The sequence below is a fragment of the Lonchura striata genome, chromosome 4 (assembly GCF_050655825.1).
Source record: "Lonchura striata isolate lonStrDom1 chromosome 4, ASM5065582v1, whole genome shotgun sequence".
In the NCBI taxonomy this organism is placed as follows: Eukaryota; Metazoa; Chordata; class Aves; order Passeriformes; family Estrildidae; genus Lonchura; species Lonchura striata.
Genome location: NC_140706.1, coordinates 31,738,657 through 31,760,450, shown reverse-complemented (window position 1 = coordinate 31,760,450; position 21,794 = coordinate 31,738,657). Strand labels below are relative to the sequence as shown.

The 21,794-nt window shown below is 40.5% G+C and overlaps 3 protein-coding genes across 10 annotated transcripts in view; 1 reads left to right on the top strand and 2 right to left on the bottom strand.

Annotated features, from left to right (window-relative positions):
• LRP2BP (LRP2 binding protein) overlaps window positions 1-4,860 on the bottom strand; it is a 96,100-nt gene extending 91,240 nt beyond the window's left edge. For all 4 annotated transcript variants that reach the window (XM_085578716.1, XM_085578713.1, XM_085578715.1 and 1 more), the window contains exons 1-2: window positions 2,196-4,860; window positions 1,812-1,924 (exon numbers count right to left, since the gene is read on the bottom strand). In XM_085578716.1, coding sequence (XP_085434842.1) covers window positions 1,812-1,924; window positions 2,196-2,466 — 384 coding nt within the window. In that variant the 5' untranslated portion in view covers window positions 2,467-4,860. The remainder of the gene's footprint in view (window positions 1-1,811; window positions 1,925-2,195) is intronic.
• A 72-nt stretch (window positions 4,861-4,932) lies between these two features.
• On the top strand, window positions 4,933-7,629 carry ANKRD37 (ankyrin repeat domain 37). 2 transcript variants are annotated; one of them, XM_021541851.4, is made up of 4 exons: window positions 4,933-5,067; window positions 5,392-5,544; window positions 6,250-6,341; window positions 6,823-7,629. In XM_021541851.4, the coding sequence occupies exons 1-4, from the start codon at window positions 5,041-5,043 to the stop codon at window positions 7,058-7,060; spliced, it is 510 nt and encodes a 169-aa protein (XP_021397526.3). In that variant the 5' UTR covers window positions 4,933-5,040; the 3' UTR covers window positions 7,061-7,629. The 2 variants fall into 2 exon arrangements, with proteins under 2 accessions (XP_021397526.3, XP_085434843.1); XM_085578717.1 differs by having other exon boundaries at window positions 4,978-5,169.
• UFSP2 (UFM1 specific peptidase 2) lies at window positions 7,051-21,407 on the bottom strand. 4 transcript variants are annotated; one of them, XM_021541650.4, is made up of 12 exons: window positions 21,259-21,407; window positions 19,203-19,281; window positions 17,252-17,432; window positions 17,104-17,170; window positions 16,636-16,793; window positions 15,637-15,829; window positions 14,024-14,170; window positions 13,408-13,572; window positions 12,034-12,158; window positions 10,397-10,473; window positions 8,579-8,703; window positions 7,051-8,185 (listed from the first exon to the last, which is right to left on the bottom strand). In XM_021541650.4, exons 2-12 carry the CDS (start codon window positions 19,264-19,266, stop codon window positions 8,099-8,101), a joined length of 1,389 nt encoding a protein of 462 aa, XP_021397325.2. In that variant the 5' UTR covers window positions 19,267-19,281; window positions 21,259-21,407; the 3' UTR covers window positions 7,051-8,098. The 4 variants fall into 4 exon arrangements, with proteins under 4 accessions (XP_021397325.2, XP_021397399.2, XP_085434837.1 ...); XM_021541724.4 differs by having other exon boundaries at window positions 16,636-16,790; XM_085578711.1 differs by having other exon boundaries at window positions 21,339-21,407.
• Between the last annotated feature and the right edge of the window lie 387 nt (window positions 21,408-21,794).

The window sequence follows — 21,794 nt, the reverse complement described above, 5'->3', positions numbered from 1 at the left end:
TTACAATTTTTCAACCTGGTGTATTTCTCTCATGAACGAAGAACAAAAAAATTGCAACCACAGAACTGGCAGAAAACAAAGTTAACAACCAAGAAAGTTGGGTAACCAAAAGCCATTCTGACAAACTTTCTCCCCTCCCACAAATGGCCACAAATCTTTTCAATTTGAGGAGATAAACTCTAGTTCAGTCCCTGCTCCATCTATCTGACATCCTTTAACTTAGGTCAGCTGTTCTTACACCTTGAGGATGTAATAAGGGTTGGTTTCATGAAGACAAAAAAAACATGTCTGAAGATGTAAATGGACCCAGATGTCTGCTACACATTTCTTATGGAGGCATCACCAGCAACAACAGAGGTTCTTTCACTCCTAAGAATGAATCTCAAAGAGTACTTGCTTCTGCATTAAGTCTAAGAAGAAATCACATTTAAAAATACAGTTAAACAACTGTAATACAACAGTTAACTGAGCTTGGTGTCCTAACTGAATATTTTTACACATAAACACTTAAGTAAAAACAATAGTGAAATTAAAATATTCTTCTCTATATTTTTACTTAAAATTTTCTGTGTGTTTTGATAAAAAAAAGGGCAAACTGCAAAAGCTTGGAACTGAGTAACAGTTTGTCAGTCAAATGACCTCACAACCACCAAATGTCCCCTATTAATACTGACCAAGGTATTATCTTAAACTACTAATTATCTTGGGAGCTTATCCATTATGACTGTGGAGTCTTTGTATTTTTAAAGAACACTGGAAAAAAAAAAAAAGCCAGTTTTCTTTTTGCAACTAGCTGTCATGAATATCAGAAAAAGAAGTACAGGAGGCACATTTAATCTCTCCTGAGAATTTAGTGCTCTGTGAAGGAGACATAGAGCTGTGATTAGGAAGTGGGATTTTTTTTCCCCAATATCTAAAACTACAGTGATATGAGCATGTGCATTTTTAGGCACTACAGATATACATTTAAAAAAATCTGAAAATTAAAACCTGCTCAAAGAATAAATTTAGGGATGTACAGCAATATTTATTATGGACATCCAAGCCAGCTTGTCAAGAAACAGACAGGAGTCTGTTAATTCAGCTCCATGGAGTTAGTCTCAGGTAATTCATAAATGGAAACACTAAGGACAGGGCCCAGAAAACAGAAAGCCTGAGCAAGTTAATTCTGTTTATGCTGCAGTGAGACTAATTTACACTGTACCACTGCTGCACTGTACACATGTAAATCCGTGCATGTCACATCAGAAAATACCTGACTCGGTGTTTGTACATTCTTTTCTATCTTCCTGAACTAAGTTCTAATTTCCTAGGAAGCTGAGGTTTAAGTTCACCTGCCAGCCTGTCTTACTCTGTTTTCTGAGGATTTACATTCAAAGACTTGGATGACCAATTTTAGCTGAAGTGAGCAGGGACAGAGATTTTGAAGATAATACATTTCAACAAGTTCCAGTTCCCAGGCGGGGAACAAAGATCAGAAGCTGTGTCTTGGTCAGGGCCCACTCTCACTGTAACTGAAAACAAAAGTCTGTTGTATTTGGGCAGCCAGCTGCCCAAAAACCCAACCTGGCTTGGAAGTTAGCTATAAGGATAGGCTACTGCATACTTATCTAGTCCTTAGGACACCTGTGAGGGAACTGGAATACCTCACTAGATGCTTGCGGAAAGTGTAGCTTATTTAGGGGGTGATTTTAACAGATGAAATCAGGCATAAGGCACCTCTTTTAGGTTTTTTTAAGGGATTCTTTTTTCACTGAAAAGGTGTTGAAAATCGTCTGCTTTATAATATTTACTTAAAAGAGGGAAAGCACCTTTTCATAGTATCGTTGTCCATCCAGAAAAGGTGCTGGAGTGTGTCCACCTGCCTCTCTCCTCAAAAGCGACTCCTCAGATTTTGCCAACAGCGCACCGTAGGAGTGGTTCTCTGCTTAAGAACAGACACACGTTTGGGTTTGTCCCCTAAGAAACCTGCGTAAATACAGTAGAGGTCTGAAGCTGGCCGGGTCCCCTTTTTAATATGTCTTTAAAAGAGTAAGATGAAAGAGAAGGCTCTGTTATAAACCGAAAGCTGAGTGAAGCCAGCTCGAAGGAGACAGTGAATGCAGCCGGCCCTTGCGTGAGCGCTGTCCGCCGCGGAGGAGCCGGAGCCCGTGCCTGAGCAGCGCGGGGCGCTGCCGGCGCGGAGCGAGCCGTACCTGGCCGGGCCGGGCGCGGCGGCAGCGGCTCGCAGCGCAGCGCCATCCAGCACCGCCGGTCCAGCTCCCCGGGCAGCCCCGCGCCCGAGGGCGGCTCCCGATCCTGCCGGGATGAGCCGTCCCAGGCCCGGGGATGGCCGCGACACAGCGCGGCCGCGGCCCTCGCGGGTGCCTGGCTCCTGTCGCGGCCGTCCCTGGATCGGCTCTTGCTGCCGTGCCGGGGCCTGCCGCAGCCCGGCCCGGCCCGTGCCGGCACCCGGCGCCGCTCCATGGCTGCGCCCGGTCCCGCGGCCTTCGGCGGGCGGGAGGAACGCCGGGAATGTAAGGACGGCGTTTCCCGTGCGGCTGTGCTCCTCCTCCGGCCGTTGTGCGGTGCGAGCTGTCGGTGAGCAGCGGGACGGGCTGGGCAGCCGCGTCCTCCCTGCTGCCGCCGGTCCTGTCGGAAATTAACAGCCCAAACTCTGAATGCAATTCAGAGAAAAAGGCACCAGGCCGTGACTCTTCAGGCTAGCAGGCAGGACTTCACGCCGCTTCCAGTGAGCAGAAACTGTTTGTTGTAATGTAATGGAGTTTGTTTTGCCCATATTAAAAAACTTGAAATGATAATTGAGAGAAAACGTTGTTCGAGGTTTCTCCTGAAATGTAAAGCATTGCTTCCACTTCTGTTGATTGCTTCTGGCTGTCTCTCTTTCAAAAAGGGATTAATGTGAAAATGTGTGAGAGTGCTTTCAGAATAATCTTTAGCTGTGCTCGCAGCTTTTATTTATTTTTTTTTTTTTCCCAGATGATTATCATCCTTCCATTTTTGGCAGTGTGATCTGTTTCTATAGCGACAGGGACAGAGGCAACAACAGGGAGAGTGATGCTTGCAGATTTGTGTGGTTAAAACCGTGTGCTCAATGTGATGTTTTCCAGCAGTCCCAGGTGACTTTAAGTACCAAGAAACTCCTAAAACTAATCCTGATTCTTTTTGTGTAGATGATATAACCAAAGAAATCTCCAGGATTTTTTTAAAGTATCAACTAATGACTTGATTTAACAGGCAGAGTGAAGAACAGTAAGTGAAAGCAGCAGTACTCTTCAGCAAAGAACTATCAATGGGCTGCATGGCTGCTTTTGATGCAGAAGGGTGTGAGATTCACCAGCACACTTTGGTTTATCTGACTGCTTACACATTTATAAGAACAATTTTTCCAATTTAATTTTGTTGATACATATGCAAGATGTGTGATCAGAGACACAAAGCACAGAGGAATTTTTGCTGAGTTATGTTCCAGAACAGCTGTAGCCGGGAAGCCCTGTCCTTAACTGGCACTTGGGACTGCCCCATACAAAACAGATGAGAACTGTAGCTTCTCTGTTTATACCAGTACAAGTATTGGTTATTCAAAAGCAGAAGTTTTACAGGCACTAATGAGGTGTGCAAAATGTGACCTGAAGCTCAAGAACTAATTAATAGCAGGAATTTGAAGAGAGTTTTGGCTGGCCAGATGCAGATGTAGGTGGCTAGGCTGGTAAGATGAGATTCCTCGGGAGCAGCTTGAAACCTCTGAATTGCTGAGGTAATGTAGGGAGGAAAGACCTTTAAAACAAAAACCAAAACACAACCTCTTGGGCAATCCAAAATTATTTAGTCTTAAGCTAATTCTGGATATGTGTGTTTTCAAAAGAGTCTTTAAAATTCCATAAAGGTACTTCGTCCCTAAGAAAGCATAGTTAGAAATGTAGGAATTTTATTTGTTTGTAAACTAATGAGCTTGGCTAGCTGTTTAGGGAAAACCCAATACAACACTTTGTAATTACACAAGCATACTTCTTTCCATATAAAAGAGAAAACTGTCACTTACTGAAACAATTCTGCTGCATTGATCACAGCCTGGATTTCTGCACCTTTAAAAACTGTACTGTATATGCTCATATTTCACTAAATTTATATTGGCTTTCCCAAAGGAGAAGCAGGTTATTTCATCATGTTTGTGAATTAATTTCAGAACTATGTATAGCCTAAAGGAACGTTGTTAGGCTTCTTTTTCCCTGTCTCTGTTTATTAAAACCATGGCATTATTATTTTTTTTAAATACATGACTTTCAATTTTTTTTTTTAATTATGGTAGTGATTATGAGAACTTCCGTAACAAACATGTAGGTATTTGACACAGAAGGAAATAACATAATGGTAACAGAACAGAATTGTGCACACCTTGGACACTCACCCTCTCTAGCATACTTCAAGCTCATGTAAGTGACAATCAAAAGTTTTCTCTTTGCAAATGTGTTTTGAGCAGAGATGTAGTTGTGCCCAGATCCACCACTGCCCATTCTAGCCGCGCTCCGCCTGGCGATGAGCTTGCTGTCATGTCTGTGCTGAGGGTGAGCGCTGGGTTTCACAGCGTTGCTCGTCTGGCCAGTCTCCCTGGCCTAGTGGCAGAGCTTGGCCAGGACGGTGGTACGGATTTCTCTTTACTGATTTAAGCTCTTTTTTGGGGAAAAAAAAAAAATCTAAATTAATTATTGTTTTCTTTTCTAGATCCGAGTCTGCCTTGGTCTAGCGTTCCCAAAGCAGCCCTAAGGTCGCAAGGCTGGCAGAAGCACCGTGGCGGCTGCGCCGGGCAGCAGCGCACCCGGGCGAGCACCGGGCCGCGCTCGGCGCTCGGCGGCTCCCGGCGGCGGCCGCTCCCGGCCGGAGCCGCAGCCGGTGCCGCGCCGCCCGGCGCTCCGGAGGGCGCTGCCGCGGCCGGCCAGCGTGTGCGGGACGTGCCGTGGGGCGGCGGGCGCCGCTGCCTACGTGCGGGGCCGCGGGGCGGGGCCGGAGCCGCGCCAGCCCCGCGCGCAGCAAGGGGAGGCGATGCTGATGCTGGACTGCAGCTCCGAGGTGAGCTTTGCGAGGGTCTGCCTGTGCTTCTGTCTCACCGAGGGCCCAGCTGCAGAAGTGAATGAGGCGTTGTTTGCCTTGAGCTGCGGGGTTAATGTTGGGGTACTACCGCTGTCGATCGGTATTTCTGGTTAAGAGATTAAAAGCCAAAAGAGTCTTTCTTGCACTGCTCTATAAAAAAGAAAATATTTAAAAGGCAATTTCAAGGAACATGAAGGTCCAATGATTTGCAAGGGGAATGTTTTTTGCTGTGATGCAGTATTCTGAGACCTGCCCTGGCTTACACTGAAGTAACATTTTTTTTCTTTTGATACCTCGTTTCAGTCTGGCAGTTTCAGCAACCTGTTTGAGACAGGAACAGGTGTGAACGCACCTGCAGATGCCTCTGGTCAGTCTCCAGCTCACTTGGCTGCTTGTGGTGGTGAAGCGTTTTTCCTACTTTGGCAACTGCAGACAGGAGCAAATTTGAACCAACAGGTAAAAACCACATACATTTTATTCCTTCCACTTCTAGTCTGGAATGCAGAAGTAAATCCACTTACTATTATTGACACACTTTTTATCTAAGAGAGATTTTTTTTATACTCAGTTGTATTGCATGAGATATCTAGGGTTGCTTGTTCTAGAGTAACTTCTAGCATGAACCAGAAACCATGTGTATATTGCATTAGCAACTTCACTTGCAATGTATAATTTAATTTTCACACTTAAGAGTGCTGCATGCAGATGTCCAAACAATTAAATTCTTTTACACAACTGAGTATTTATTTTTCCTCCAAAAGTTTGTCCCTACTTCAAGTAAATGTAAAGATTCTTACTTGAGTTGCTTAGTTTAATTCCTTATACCTCTGAGCTGGTAGCAAGCTATTGATCACAGCAATCCCTGAATGGTGCTAAGAGATGCTTAATCCATGCAGAGAGTATTCTGTGTAAGTTATCTTTTAGAAGGCAAAAGTTAAACAATGAGTACTGCAGGAGACAGCACTTCTGCTTTGTGGTGGTGTGGTGATACATTCGACATTTAATGGTCGTTACCAAGTACACTGTACTAGCTATATTCCTTTAATCTCTCTCTGAGCTTACAACAGACTGGTGTACATAAACAGTCGTTTTGGAGAACACGACAGCTTTATCCTACTCCTACTCTTGCAAATGACTGTTATATATAAATTGTGTTTTTAGGATTGCCTTGGAGAAGCTCCGATACATAAAGCAGCAAAAGTTGGGAGTTTGGAATGTCTTGCTCTCCTTGTTGCTGGTGATGCTAAAATTGAGTAAGTTGAGCGACATTTAGTAACTTCAGTAAGAACATCAAAGGTTGTGCATTTTACAGAGTACATTTAACTTGCTCAGAACACACATGCTAAGGCTGTAAACGTAGCATGACTATAGCCATAGGAGTATTAAAAACTGACATAAACACCAAAGGAGCACCAACCACATGCTCACATGGTGTTGTTTAGCTATATACCTCTGTGATAACTGCTGAGAGAATATTCCTGGTCATAATCTCACCCTCTTTTTGCCTTTCTGATATGCTAAAGCCAATAATAGTCTGATGACAAATTTATTTTAAAATAATTATTTCTTTTTGTATTTAATACCAACCCCCTGTATGAGCCCTAACTTATCCACGACAAACCTTCTTGGTATTGACTCTCAGTACTTATTTTTATGCATCTGCCTAAATTACCACTTAATCAGTGCTTACTCATTATTCCATTTTAATCAGTTATTGTTAATTCTGTATTTCAGCTTATGCAACAACAGTGGACAGACAGCAGCAGACCTTGCACTGGATTATGGCTTTCTGGAATGTGCCAAGTTCCTCAGGACAATTCAGCACACTCAGACAATGAAACTGAAAGGACAGTCTGGATACTCGCTAAGTGTCAGACATGGCTGGCAGAGAGAGGCTCCAACTGCACAGAAACAAGAAAGTGAAATCAGCAGATCCGTAAACAGGAAGAGGAGACTATCAGATGGTGTGTAATACTGTTGGTTTAATACAATTCAGAATATTTTAAAAAATGTTTTTAGCATCTAAGTAAAACAAATGTGTGTTAGAGCAGTTAGATTTAGAAGCCTCCTAGTAAGGATGAACTTGCATAGGTACTTAAGGTGAGGGTCTTCTTCGAAATGGACAGTACATGTGGAATATCACTTATGAGGCTAATTCAACACAGAAAAATGAAAATCGTGGGTACTATTGCTGATCTACTGATGAAGTAGCCACAGACTTGTTTCTATGACAGATCTTGTCTCCTAGTTGCCAGAAGAAACAGCTTGTAACCCCAACATGAAATAAGGGGGATCTGAAGTCTGAAGAACCATGACTGGATGATACACTGAGCAGTCAGATGTGTGTGCTGGGACATTGTCTCCTTCTGAGAAGGAGGAATGCTTGTTTATTGTTACTTCTTACAGAAGAATTTTGTGAGGTTTTTTTCCCCCTTGGAACTTGTATTCATTCAGCTATAAATAAATGAGCATAGGAAAATTAATTATCTTGCTTTTTCTGTGTAAATATGACAGCAAAATTAATAAAATTCAGTAAATATAGCCATTCTTTTCCCTCTCCTAAAATATGTCATCAGGAATACCAGCAACAGACAAGGCCTTTGAACAGATTCATAATGGACAAGACAGGTGGCTAAGTGGAACTTGAAACACAGAGGACAGTTTATCTTTTTGTCATTAAAGAATTCCATAAAACAAACAGATTTGGCATTTAATCTAAAAAGATTCTAGCAGGAGAGGAAATACTATATAAGCCTAAAATTGTGCTATGGAAAAGTACAGAGTATTTGTTGCCTAATAAATGCATTTGTAAGGAATACAGTTCAAAGCAGGTAATTTATTTCTAGAGGTTTCATTTTAAAAAAATAGTTTCTTAATTTAAGCCATTCAGCCAAAATTTCTATTTCAAGTGGGTTTAGATTGACTTAAAGCATTATTTTGATAAATAACAGGACAATTTTATCTAGATCAGCTACTATTCTGTCTCAGCACATTCAGCGTAAGAGTGAATTTAAATAGCCTTTGGTCGTTGAGGTAGGCACAGGTTATAATAGGCGTCCTTGTTCCAAAAATCCGGGCCCTTCCATCCACACCAGCCCTGTCCAAGGAAAAGCAAGATAGCTTTTAAATCTACTTTGAATTCTGTTTTTCCTGTCTACTACTATTGAGTCTATTCTTATTTTACTAATCATACTAATCTAAGCTGTATGAATTATTTTCAAATGTCTACAGAAGGCAATGACAATTTTCTTAAAGTTCTCTACATGCCTGGAAACACATTAATGGAAACCACATTACAAAAACATTCTCTCCCTCCTCCTCCCTCCCCACCTTAATTCTTACCAAGTACCATCTTGTCCCCATCCCACTTCCCCACTACCTTCTGGTGCTCCTGAGAGGCTAATGTTATTCTGAAACGCCATCATTCTGTTAATGCCAAAATATGTGTATATACGTAAATATGTGAGTGCATATATGCATTAAGCCTCACCTTTTCCAAAATGACATGCAGATCTTCTCCTCCAGTGTAATGTGGGTCTAGAATCAAATATTTAATGTGCCCTGTAGTCTCATTCCAAGCCACTCCTAATATCGTGTGAGCCAAAACACCTCCACCTAAAATAAGAGAAACAGAGATTGCTGATATTTTCTTCATTGGGATTGATTTAATGTGCAAGGGTTAAAAAAAGTACATCAAAGCCTTCTATTAATGGATTAGCTTGTATCAAGATGATTCTGAAAGTGTCTTAACATTCTTCACATGATTAAACAATGTATCTTTACCACCTCTAAGAAAGTTTAGTTGTAGTAACTAAAGTAAGTAGAGAATATATTTTCAAATTTCTTCCTAGTCAGCAAGGCAGGTTAAATCCTCAGCACTTCCACCACATGAAGTCAAGAATATTTCAAACACCCCTTTTGCACTTTTTCTTTAAAGAAACCTAAATGTAGGAAAGAAATCTGCAAAATTTCATGGTTGTAAAAGGACTAAAATTTAAATAGAAATCAGAAATCCTGGATGAGGTTTATCTGCTGTTTTCTGCTATGTTACATCAATGAATATTAGGGGCAGAATAGTAAATGCTGATTTCCTTTTCCCCAGCCTGCAAACAGGAAAAGGGGATATTTTGATGAGATGGTCCCAGGTCAACTCTTGCATGTTTCTTTCAGGTAACATGCAATACTTTACTTCCCAGCAATATTGTAGCAATAATTCCACACAGCACATAGGGATTGCAAAATCCCTGAAGAATACAAGCAAAAACAATCCCCAAATCCCACCCTCAAAAAGCCCATCTCCAGCCCTCCAATGACAACAAAAATTAAACCAACCTACAAGAGAGCATTACAGGGAAGGGTAAGTTACAGACTAAAAGATTTTTCAAGATAGGATTCTACATTCTTGAAATTCAGACAAAAAGGCTGCCAAAAGGCCAAGAATATTTAATAGAATCATAGCATGGTTTGGATTGTAAGGGACTTTAAGTATCACCTAGTTCCAACCCCCCTGCCATGGGCAGGTCATGTACCACTAGACCAGATGCTCAAGGCTCCATTGAGCCTGGTCGTGAGCCTTGGGCCATCTGGCTGGTCTTGGGGCATCCACAGCTTCCATGGGCAGCTGTTCTGGTGTTTCACAGGGAAACATTTCTTCCTAATATCTAATCTAAACCGTCACTGTAACAAAGTCTGGACTTCTGGCACTTCTGTTTTGAGAAAGTTACACTGCATTATGGAATGACAAATACAGGCTGAAAAATTGCTTTAATTAATGTTTTTAAAGTTGAAAATAATAATATAAATATTACTAATTTCCCAAAACACAGCATGGAAAAAATAGTTCAATTAATGTCACAGTATTTGTACAAACGGCACTTCTTATCATACCAATATTTCAGATTATTAAAATTGGCCTTAAAGCAAATTTGGATAATACCCTTCTTTTCCAAGCCAGATAAACAGTATTCTTCTCTGAGGGGAAGTTTTGGGAACTCCATGAACATCTGCTCCTGCAGAGAATGGAAGTCTGCTCAAGTTCTGACTTAATAGGAATTTATAAAAACACCCTTTAGACTGACTTTTGTTACTATGTTTAATACTGAGCTTGAAAGAAATACTAAATAAAAAGATACCAACCAGACTAAACTGTATCATTTTCGAGGCTACCTTGGGAAAACCGTAATTTTTAATTAATCTACAGTTTTGATTAACTCTTGTACAGTAAATTGAATGGGTTCTAATTGAAATGAAATTCAGCACAGGGAGGCCATACACTTTCATTAGCATTCTTCAATATTCAAGCACTTACCAATCATAATTGGAGTTCCCTCAGTCTTGAAATGATTAGCAAGCTCTCTTCCCTGCAATGCTAGTTCAGAACCCTGGCTAGGTAAGAAAAACAATAAGAGATTTGTCATTCTCACTAGGCTTACTTCTCTAATTATCCATGATACTCGTTCACTGCATAGATAACCGATTAGAAAGTCACTTGGATTATTCCTGTGTAAACTTCCTAAGAAAATCTGAAAAACATTTTCTAACACAAGGCCTATTTGCTAGGCAAGGAAATTAATACAGAAATTTTTAGTATCTTGTCTTTATATTTCTTTATATAGTGGCTAATCTTTGTAAAACCCAGTGAAAGTCTATGTGCCTACTTCCCAAGTAGAAAGAATGAGAGATTACAAAACTGGGAAATAGTGCATTTATTATAATGGATCCAGTAGTGGTGTTGCTGGTGCAAGTCTTATTTCCATAAAGAATTAGAGATGCTAGCTGGAAATAAGCCCAAGACAAAAATGCTATCCACTGCCAGTGACCAGCTGAAAAAGCTGCATGATTGTTTCTTCTTGCTGGCATGGTAGTGATGGTTTTTTGTAACACTGAGAAAAACTGGTGCTCCTTTGTAGCAGCACTATGAGCAATTCTACCCAGTTCAGAAAGGAGTATATTCTATATTCTCATATGCAGAAATAAAAGTCTTCCTACTGGCAGGGCCTGTCATAGCTGCTATAAATAATAGGTGGATCATCTGCAAGTACAAGCTCTGGAACAAAAAAAAGATTAAAATATTGAACACCTGAACTATTTTCCTACCATTAAGGATCCCCATCATTATGCTCTTTTAGAATATCTACAGTGTGAATTTACTCTAAATAAATGTAACACATGAAAAGTATTTTGGTTTGTATTTTCATACATACTGTTAGTGTATGTTCTTAATTTAACAATTGTATTTATTAAATGTTCAGGGTTTTATTAGTCTGCTTAGTGCCTCCTAAATGATAAAAAATATGGTAGTTTTTCTTCTGATAAATGCTAAAGACTATTCTCTTTGTCCCAAATATATTCGTAGGGTCCTTCATTGTGTATGAAAGCATCAAATTGTCAGAATGGAAACAAATTCCTTGCTTTCTTTGTCACACAAATGCAAAAAGGGGAACATTATTTTCCAGACATTTCACCAATTTGTCTCAATCCTAAACTCACAAGTTAGGTCTGTGGCTGCAGTAATAATCTATTTGTCAGTGTACATTCAGTTCTCTCCGGACATCAGACTTTGTGCCTGCATCAAAAATTGTGGTGCAAAGGAATAGGCTGAATTCCTTAGTAGTTTGCATATTATGAAGCAATTTATAGATTAAGCAAACCCAATGGGAGCCACAATTCTTGTGGAAGCATTTGACTATATCTTTATAAAACCGGGCAATTTGCATATTATTAAGCAATTTATAGCAACTGGAAACTGGAACCCCAAGCTCCCAAGAAATTTAAAACCACCTTCACCTGTAAGCACTTAGCATAACTAAAGATAGGAACAGAGGATTAATTATACCTCTTCTTTAATTATATCTCTTCTCCCATGTACTGTGATCATGATTTGTATTTTAAGGCATTCAGTCTTTTTAGCAATTACCAAGCTACTAAACAGGTAGTGATTCTTACCTGACAAATAATATTTTGGATGTTATTCCAAAAAGCTGATTCAAAACAAGCTGTACCTCAATCGAACCAATCCATTGCCGTGACCCAACAAATGCTGCAGGTTTGTCTCCAGCATCAACCAGTGCCTTCCCAAAATCATGAGGAAGAAACCCAAACATCAACAACATGTAGTAGGGAATTCCACCACTTTGTGTGAACAAAGTTACTTTATATATATGGGCATGTGTTTTGAACTTAGCCATTTAAAAGCAGATCAAAGAATGTTGAATTCATTCGCTGCAGCTCTGTTTTGGAAATGTCCCTTTGAGCAGTAATGCAGAACTGTGTCCATGAGCAGAGACTACAATCCCAGATCCACAGGCTGGGAGGGAGACCACTGAGCTCTTTAATAACAGAGTGCATAATTTGTACACTGCAGAAGCCACTTCACAGACTGAAAAGCTTGGATTTCTATTCAAAGTACTCAGGAAAGGATCCATAAAATAGTGCTCTGAGGAGGAGGCTACTGATCCATGTCAAAAGTTATGGTTTATTTTAAACTCTTCCTCATTTTGAGGCTTGTATGTTACATTCAGCACTGAAAAGGGACCTTTTCTGCTCAGGACACAAAGCCCAAAGGTCTTCTGATGCTTTTAGATGCTTAAATATGCTACAGGAGTGCACAGATTTCAACAGCATTCAGGTGTGGATTGAGAAATGTTCAGGGAATGTGGTTTTACCTTTAGTGCACATCCCTGCTACATATAATAAATGTTTTTTCATGGAATGAATTAAACTTTACTAGAAATGTTCAGTAAATAACTGTAACATGAAGAATTATATTTAGAAGACAGAAGGCAACTGCAGTATTCCAAGTCTGGGTATTAACTACAAGTCTACAGTTTTAATTCTATGCTGTTAACAAAAATGAACAAATTCAGTTATGTATTTAAATTCAAAATAGAGAAAGAAGTGAAGGAGAGTTCAAAAATCAGGAAAAGTGCACTACTGTCAAAAGGAAAGCTGCAAAAGTTGTCAGCAAATTCCTGTGTAGCATCTGGGAACTAATCCAGCTGTCACTGAATATGACAGACAGTTTTAAAACTGATTTTAGCATGACACATTGGGTTCTTTGTTCTTTTCATTTGATAAAAACACTGGAAGTGTCATATCACAGCTCATAATAGAACATTAATCCAAGGAAACATTTAAAATATTATTTTAATGCATCTTATTTGTACAGATGTCACCCAACACAAACTATTCAGAAACACTAATCCAATTTAAGGGACAAAAAATATCTTCTAAAATGTATGAATTTGATATTTAAAAAATAACCTACACTAACTTTTCTAGACAAATATGCATAAAATAAACTCCTTAAACGTTCTGTACCTGTTGAATTTCCTTGTGTGTTGGTATAGGTCTATCCATGTAGCCTTGGTGCTTGAACCAAGAGCAGATTGTCTGCAAAGACCGATAAGCACAGCCCCAGCCGCTGTCATCAATGCGGTCCTGCATGTAGTGGTGGTAACTGTATACACCTTGTACTAAATAAACCTGCACAGGAGGGAGAACACAGAGGCAGCTCATCACACGTGCATCAGTTTTCAGAGAAGTCTTATCACCTGGCACTTGCGTGGTAAAGTTTCAGTTGGGGACTGCAAATCTTCGGAAGATTCAAAGGGTCATTATTCACATATGATTAACTCCACCTCATTTTGTCTCTTAAACTCTGTTCATAGTTTCTTGTCCTGGTTCTGAGAAGCTTTTTAGAATACATAGTAAAAACATGGACTTTTTTCTCCAAGAAAATCCTATTTGTTTGGGACAAATACAACAAATTAAAGCAATGCCATTTTGTGCAGAGGAGCCCTTTTGCTTAAAAGGTCAAGCTAATTATTTCACGTTCTCATCTGCACATCACTATCTAAATTAATTCTTTCCATTAAAAAAAATCTCAATTGAAATAAAAAGGTACTTTCTGCAAAATGTTTCAATTTAAACTTACCATACCAGACTCCATGCCAGGTGAACTAAGATGTAAATGTGGATTTCTGAGATATCCATCTTTATATGGTTCATCTGGAAAATGATAAGCATTTGCTCTCTTGAAATATGGTCTGTCACAAGGCAGATTGTATAACCCATGCAATTCCTACATGCAAATTCAAATAAAAATAAAAAACACAATTCAAATTTTGGATTAAAAGAGAGACCACATTGTAAGCAGCAATAAAGATATAATTTTAATAGCCTAGTTTAGCAAATTATTAAAATAGGTTTAATTAAACACTCCGCAGGTATGTTTTCTACTAGACCTCATCTCTCCAGGGAAGCTCATGCAGGCTTACCTCCCATCCAAAGGGCCCACTACTTTATGCAGTCCTGTTACATAACACCTGCTGCTGGGGCCCCTCTGAAAATACCACTAGTAACAGGTTTGTTATGAAAGCATGATAAAATACACCATAACAGAAAAGGATTACAGTTTTATCTACACAGTAATGTAGATACACACACCAAATTATAATCTTAACTGATATTGGAGCATACAAATAACATGTCCTGAGACAAAGTAAAGATATTTGGCTTATGGTTCAAGCCAATTCAATCTATTTAAAATCTCTTAAGCTCTGTTTGCCACACAGCAGCCACATTTAAAGAGATAAACTGTCTTATTTCACAGAGCTTAAGAGTGAAAGGCATGATGAGATCATGTAGGATAATGTGTATAACACAGGTAATACATTTTAGGCAGATGATCCAGCACTGAACCCAGCTACAGGAGCTGCAGTAACACTCCCCATCAGTGGGTTAGAGTGAACAGCAGACAGAGTGCAGGAAACACAGGCAGTGCCACCAGTGTCTGAGGCCTCTGCAAACACAAGGCTAGACTGGGTTTTATATACCCAGTAATGTGTCACACAGAAAAAGTCTCCACAGCTTCTACACCTCCAAGCAGCAGAATATTCTTTCTCTGCTCTCAGTACATGAAATTGTGTGAACTAGACTGATACCAGTCTCAATTTGAAAGGACTGCCACATTTCAACATTCTTCCACCGCATCCATGTTCTTTTTTCTAGATGTACCAACCCAAAGGCAAAAATAAGCCAAAAACTAGCTAAGCCTAGTGAATGAACTATGAGTTACAAAAAGCAGCCTCCTCCAAACAGAAAAAAACCCACATCACCACAGAACCGCAAGAAAGACACCAAACCAAACCCTCAATACCAACCCTTTCAGGACATGTGTTAAAATCTGAATGTAGTAACATGCCAAAAGTAAACTGATGTTCTACCATAAAAGAACAAAAAAAAAGGAGAAATTCAAAGAATACCATACTGGAAGTATAATTTTGAGAAAATATTTATCAACCAAATTTTATGTAGTTTTAAAGTTCCCTTGCAAAAATGAGATCTGGCACATTCTAAAAAATAACTTCTAATAAATCAAATTTCTACATTCATTATACTGCTTTGGTTATAATAAAAATGAATCCAAAATACAGCAGTATCTGTTAGTATTTATTCTATGTCGACTAAATAGAAAGCCTTAACACTGCTTCAATTACAATAATTAAAAATAAAAGATCCAGTCCTGTTACTGTTTGTCAGCTTTACCTTTCTGTAACTTTCCAGCTGATCATCTGAAATACCGGTAGGATATGAGACAGTTACAAGGTGATTTTTTCCTGGTAACATGAAATGAAATTGTTCTGGTACCACAATTGATGTTCCTTTCACATATTTCATGATACATCTTTCCATGTCAGTTAATTGCCCATGAATTGCTTTCACTAGGAGATTTTGTACCCTGCAAAATACAAGGGAAAATATTTCAAAAGTAGAGAAATGACTGTGAATCATTTTTTCTCACAGCTGGGAGTTATACAATACCCAAATGCATGTCTGACCTGGTCAGATGACTGCACTACTTCAATGCTTCTGCTCCCACAGGAAAAGGCAGAGCCCAACTGTGCCTTACTCAAAGCTTGTTTGCACACAGAAACGAGTCCCCAGTGATTCAGTCCTCCCGTCCTCCCAAATGTGGCTACCTTGCTTTCACATCAGAAACACAATCAGTATGAGCATTTGCCAAAATAAAAATTAAATATATGACTAAATGTTTTCTTTTTTTGCATTTTATCCACTCCATTTAGTGTCGTTCAGAGTCAAATCCTATGGAAAAAATGCAAAGAAAAAATACATAGGCAGACTCAAATGTTTTCCATCTGTACCTACCCAGCTGCAACCCCAAATGTAGGGCTGAGATTACAAAGATTCATCAAATACACCCCAGCTCTCACTGTTATACACCTCACAGACAAAAATTTCTAGAACATTTTCCTGACTTTCTCAATTCTTTGCTAAGCAATGGTTATGAGTTATCTAATCTGTCAGACATTGACAAACTGAATTTTTTATAGACAGCCAAAGGATCATGTCTCAAGATTACTGAAGTTAACAGCTGTCTACATGAGCTTTTATTATTTACACAGTTAAAATTACATCACAAAAATATACTTTACATTAAACTGGTGAATGATATAGTTTTACTTCATTATTTCAAGAAAAAGTAGAAATGAAGCTGAAAAATTGCAAGTTCGGGGTAACACTTACTTTCCCCATGGTTCTTCTGGAGAAACAGATACAACAACATCAACTGGTAATGTCATATTTATGTAGTGGTGTTCTTTCTTTTCCCTTTCAATTACTGGAGCCATAGCAGCTAATGAAGATGTCATTTCCAACATGAGGTCTACATTGATTATCTGCTGCTACAGAGAATAAAGACACCAATATTACATCTCCAACTACACATGAACCAAGAAGGCAAAAGTAAGATTACAGGTATTTAGTATCAAACTCAGTAATGAAATACTTGGGTTAGAAAAAAGCTGATAATGTTAAAGACAAACTTCTATGTGCTGATCTACCACAGATGGATTACTTCATTCATGTTGAGTCTCAATGACTTTAAAAGCATTCTTTAAAGTCATGTCAATGCCTAAGTGTGTGCAGAAAACCCTAGGGAGGGCAAATTTAAAAATGTTTAAATGATAATTTTTCTTATAGTAAGCAACATACCATATCCTGTAACTTTTTATCCTTCTTTTTGCCAAGCTTTCGTTTGGTTTCATCATCTTGATCAAATCTGAATTATCAACAGAAAGAGAAATTTCTGTAAGATGAAATTAATCTGTTAACTACCCCCCCAATTTTTAAATATACTTACTGTATAAATCGTCTTATCTCCTTACACGCAGACTCATCAGTCAGCTCTGGAACTGTGGTCATACCATTGTTAGGCCACACATAGACTGAACTGTGGCAAATTCTGAATACAAGAACCTCTGAGGACAGTTTGTTTTCAAGATCACTGAAAACATATCCTAATGCCTTTTTTGTTGATGCCTCTGAAACACAGTAAGGATATAATTAGCCCAGAAAATTCCCTCACCATTTTTTGTAGCCACTGGGCACGAATTTAATAAAATTTTTTTGACTTGGAATAAAAATGTGAGTCCTGTTATGATCAGAAAAATGACTGGGTAAACAAAACTGAGGTAAGATTTCACTTAGCAGGTCTGTCTCAAACATTCACCCTCAGCTCCCTGAACAAAGGTGTACTGTTTCTCTCAGATGCTGTCAAACTTACAGAAGAATATTCTACTCTGCTGTCACTTACCATATCTAGTAAGTCTTAACCAAACCTATGGCTGCAAACAAACTTGAATGTACAAACTTTTATGTATATTTAGGCTTTTGAAAAAAGCCTGAAAATACTCAATCTGAGTCACTCACATGTTTCTGACCTCATATCATTGTTCAGAAATACAAACCAAAACCAGACTAAATCTTTGGAAAAGCAGGGCCTACATAACAGCTGAGGACCAAAATTTGGCCAACATAAACCTGTATGCAACAGTCTGATTTGCCCGACACTCTATTGCTGGTATGTACAGTTGTCTTTCAGAGCTTGTAAGGTGTTTTATCCAAACCTTACAACCTGTACCAATAATGGATATGAAACTGTTGGATATGATAGAATAACTGGCACATTAGCCACATTTTTTTCCTTAATGTGAGGGTTAAAAACCATTACTTTGAATACAGTATCAACAAGCTATCGAAGACTATGCTGTATCTCTCTAATGCATTAACTTAAATTTGGTCACTATTAGATAATTTTTGTACCAGAAATCTGTAAAAATTACATTATTAGAGAAGTCAAAGGAAAACTGCTCCAAAAGAAAAAGCTTACTGCCCTTCAAAAGGAACAATGTGCCATATTTACCCACAGGTGTGAACACCATGCATTTGTACAATTCAACCACCACTCTGCTTCACAGCGGTTGCAATTCACTACGCTATAGACAAAGTCAAATAAACAATCCTTCTCTGAAGATGCAACTCACAAAATGCTGTTTTGGATTAGATCCATCTATTCAACACTACTGCTCCACATCATGAACTCAAATAAGCCCAAATTCCTTATCAAGGTTCACTATATGGAATTCAGTGTTTCTGCTAGAGACACATCCTTTAAGATGCAGAATGACTGAGAGCTGAGCTAAAATCAGCCTCTTTCCCCTATCCTGCCCAGCTCAATTGCCCCTGAGAGCCCTGAGCAGGCCTTCTGAGGAGAATGTCACTTTACTGCAACAATGGGGACTACAGGAGCCCCTTAGTACTTTATGGACTGGTCCCTTGCTATCACAGGGAATTGCAGTAGCCAATCCTGCCTAAATTCACTTGAGTGCTTGTTCCCCTACTCTATTTCTCTGGAAAGATTGGAGCAAAGTCTCAAAACTGTATTATTAATACAGTCCAATTAACAAAAATAACAAAATTCATTGCCTTAAAGTTATCCTTTGTTTCCTTAGAATTTCAGAATCAACTTCAGCTTCAAGCTGAAAAGTGATCTCAATAACATATCCACAAGTAAGAAGTATAAGCAAATGAAATTAGTTAAAAATGTATATGTAAAGTTTATTTAAAATTAAACCAAAAACATAGGATAGAAAAAGAGCGTCAGAAAATTTATGGAGATAAAGAAAAATCTTTACAGGTTTGTGAAGAAGCACTTAACACCTGGTAAAATGCCAAGAAAATAAATATAATAAATAGTTTCCTAATAAAAGTTAGTATAAGTATTAAGAAATCTATTAGTCTTATAAACACACCATCAGTAGTTGCAAGCTGAAATGCAAGATCCAAGCCTCCTCTTATTCTGAAGAGTATATCCATAGCTTCTAGAATTACCTAAGGAGAAAAAAGAAGCAACAAAAATGAACAGCCACTTCAACATTCCCTCTCTCAAGCCACAACTGACTGCTGTTATACCACAGTGTGCAAGCACACCAGCAGTTACTGCAGCTGCTCAGGTTACACAAGGCCAGTGAATAAACAGGGAAGTGAGTGGTGCAGCAGTGCACAGTTGCTGCAACCAGCACCTCAATTATACCTAGAAATGCATTTCCTACCTTGACAAAAAAAAATCTATACTTCTACCATATAGAAATATTTTAGGTAAAATATCATTGTTTCTATGCAAATGTCATGTTTTCCATAATATAAATTCACACACACACACACACACACACACATATATATATTCTTCCAGGTCAAGTAATACATAGTCCTTAGTTAGGAATACACAGTTTCAGGGAAATGAGTAAAAGCAAAGGGGGGGTACGTGTGTGACATACACAGCCTCTGGAACTAAGGTGGAGTTTCACATTTGACAGGGAGGGCAGATTATGTCACTACAGAGACCAGCCAGCTGTTTCTTCCCCCTTCCAAGTCCCTGCTCGGCATCCTCCTAACTGCTCACTGCAGACATTTTAACATGAACTTCACCACAGAGCTCATGGATGTGGAAAAACACCCTTCTATTTAGAGGACTTTTTCAGACAGATCAATCCCCAATCAAGTTCAGTGTACCAGACAAAAACAGCTGTGGCAGTACAGAGAGGAACAAAAGGTGACAGATGAGTGTGGGTAGTGCTCACTGTAACAGTGCACAGAAAGAATGCTTAAACTTTAAGCTTTAATTGCTCCAAAAAACCACCAAGCACCTGTGAAAATAATTATACTAGGACCCTTTGAAATGACTTACTGCACAACTGTTTGCTTACAAAGTATGAGGCACTTCCACGTGCAATGCCAGTGCTACTCATGAAATAAAAAAACCCACAACATAGGAATAATTTTCTTTCCGTTAAAAGCATTCTAAAAGGAAATAGGCAAAATAAGCATGACTGTTAAAATATAATAATCTACTACAGTTTATCTGCTGGTGAAGGATTTTCATGTTTCATTGATTCTGGAGTGCCAAGAAACAGTTTGGTTCCTGAAGCATAATCCTTAAGTATTTTAGATAACATAGTTATCTGCATTAATAGGGTCTTGGAGTGTGGTACCCACAAAAGTGCCAGCCAGAATGTGAAAAAAATGTTTGCCTGGGTTTATGTAAATGTTTTTTATTTGAATTATTACTATGCAAGAATAACATTCATGAATAAAAAGAAGAGGTCTGCAAAAGGAGCCACTTTTGATAGTGGCTCATCATGGACATCACAGAATCACAGCATGGGTGACGTTGGAAAGAACCACAGCGGATCACAGAATCACAGAGAGGGAACCACAAGGACAATGAGTGCAACACTTAAGTGAATGGCCCATAACGGAGATCAAACCCCAACCTCGGTGTTAGGGTGATGTGGTTATCCTAGCACACATTGCACAGGATCTCATCCAGACAATTCCTGAGTCTCTCCACTGAGGGAGACTCCACACTCTCTGGACAATCTGTTCCAGAGCGCTGTCACTGCACAGTAAAGAAGCTCATTCTCGTGTTCAGGTGAAACTTCCATCAGGTTCTGCCCGAGGCCTCTTGCCCTATTGCTTGGCACCACCGAGAAGAGCCTCGCATCATTATGATGCCCTTTTCCAAAAAATCCGTGACTAAAGCCAGGCAAGCTGAGTCCCCAGGGGCGATGGAGAATGGCAGGGCTATCGGAAGGCGTCAGCGCGGGAGGCGCCACTGCCCGCTGTGTGACAGAGCCTGGGCCCTGCAGAAAGGGATCGAGGGAGGGGGCTCCGCACCTGCCCCGAGGCACCCCTGGGCCGGAGGCCCAAACGCGACGGCCGAGCCCCAGCAGCAGCGGGACACCGGCCGGGGCGCTCCCCTCCCCGCTGCGGAAGGACACCCACCCACCTACCGACCCACCTACCTACCTAGTCTGGCACCCCTCCATGCGTTCCCCGGGGAAGGCGAGGGGGCCGGGCCGGGGCGGGGCGGGGCGGGGCGGACTCACGCCGTCCGTCCGTCCGTCCGTCCGTCCGTCCGTCCGTCCGTCCGTCCGTCCGTCCGTCCGCGCCGCCGCGGGGCCGGGCCCGGCCGCGTCCTGACTGCGCACGCGCGCTGCCGCCGCGCCGGGCGGGGCAAAGCGGCCCGCGGTGCCGGCGGGCCCCGCCCCCCCGGCCCGGAGCGACCCGGCAGCGACCCGGGAACGACCCGGGAGCGACCCGGGAACGGGGCTGCTGCGGGGCTCCCCCCGGCGTCACGGACCTGCCCCGCCCCGCCCCGCCCCGCCCCGCCCCGCCCTGCCCCGCGGTGCTGCCGCCCCTGCTGGCGCCTGCGGGGTCGAGCGTTCTCTCCGCGGGCGGCCATGCCTGCGCTCAGCCCAGTGTGTCCGGGATCAGCGGCCTGCTGCCAAGCAGTGCTGTTATTTCCTCGTCATTTCTGCAAATCCCCCGGGAGACGCTCCGGA

Bases quoted from the DNA above. Each gene is read 5' to 3' on its own strand.
- ANKRD37 (XM_085578717.1), top strand. From the start codon at position 5,041: ATGCTGATGCTGGACTGCAGCTCCGAGGTGAGCTTTGCGAGGGTCTGC. The intron at 5,545-6,249 runs GTAAAAACCACA...TTGTGTTTTTAG, and splicing joins GAGCAAATTTGAACCAACAG to GATTGCCTTGGAGAAGCTCC. The intron at 6,342-6,822 runs GTAAGTTGAGCG...TCTGTATTTCAG, and splicing joins GCTGGTGATGCTAAAATTGA to CTTATGCAACAACAGTGGAC.
- UFSP2 (XM_021541650.4), bottom strand. From the start codon at position 19,266: ATGGATATACTCTTCAGAATAAGAGGAGGCTTGGATCTTGCATTTCAG. The intron at 15,830-16,635 runs GTAAGTGTTACC...TGTATTTTGCAG, and splicing joins CCAGAAGAACCATGGGGAAA to GGTACAAAATCTCCTAGTGA. The intron at 13,573-14,023 runs GTAAGTTTAAAT...CCTCCTGTGCAG, and splicing joins CTGGCATGGAGTCTGGTATG to GTTTATTTAGTACAAGGTGT.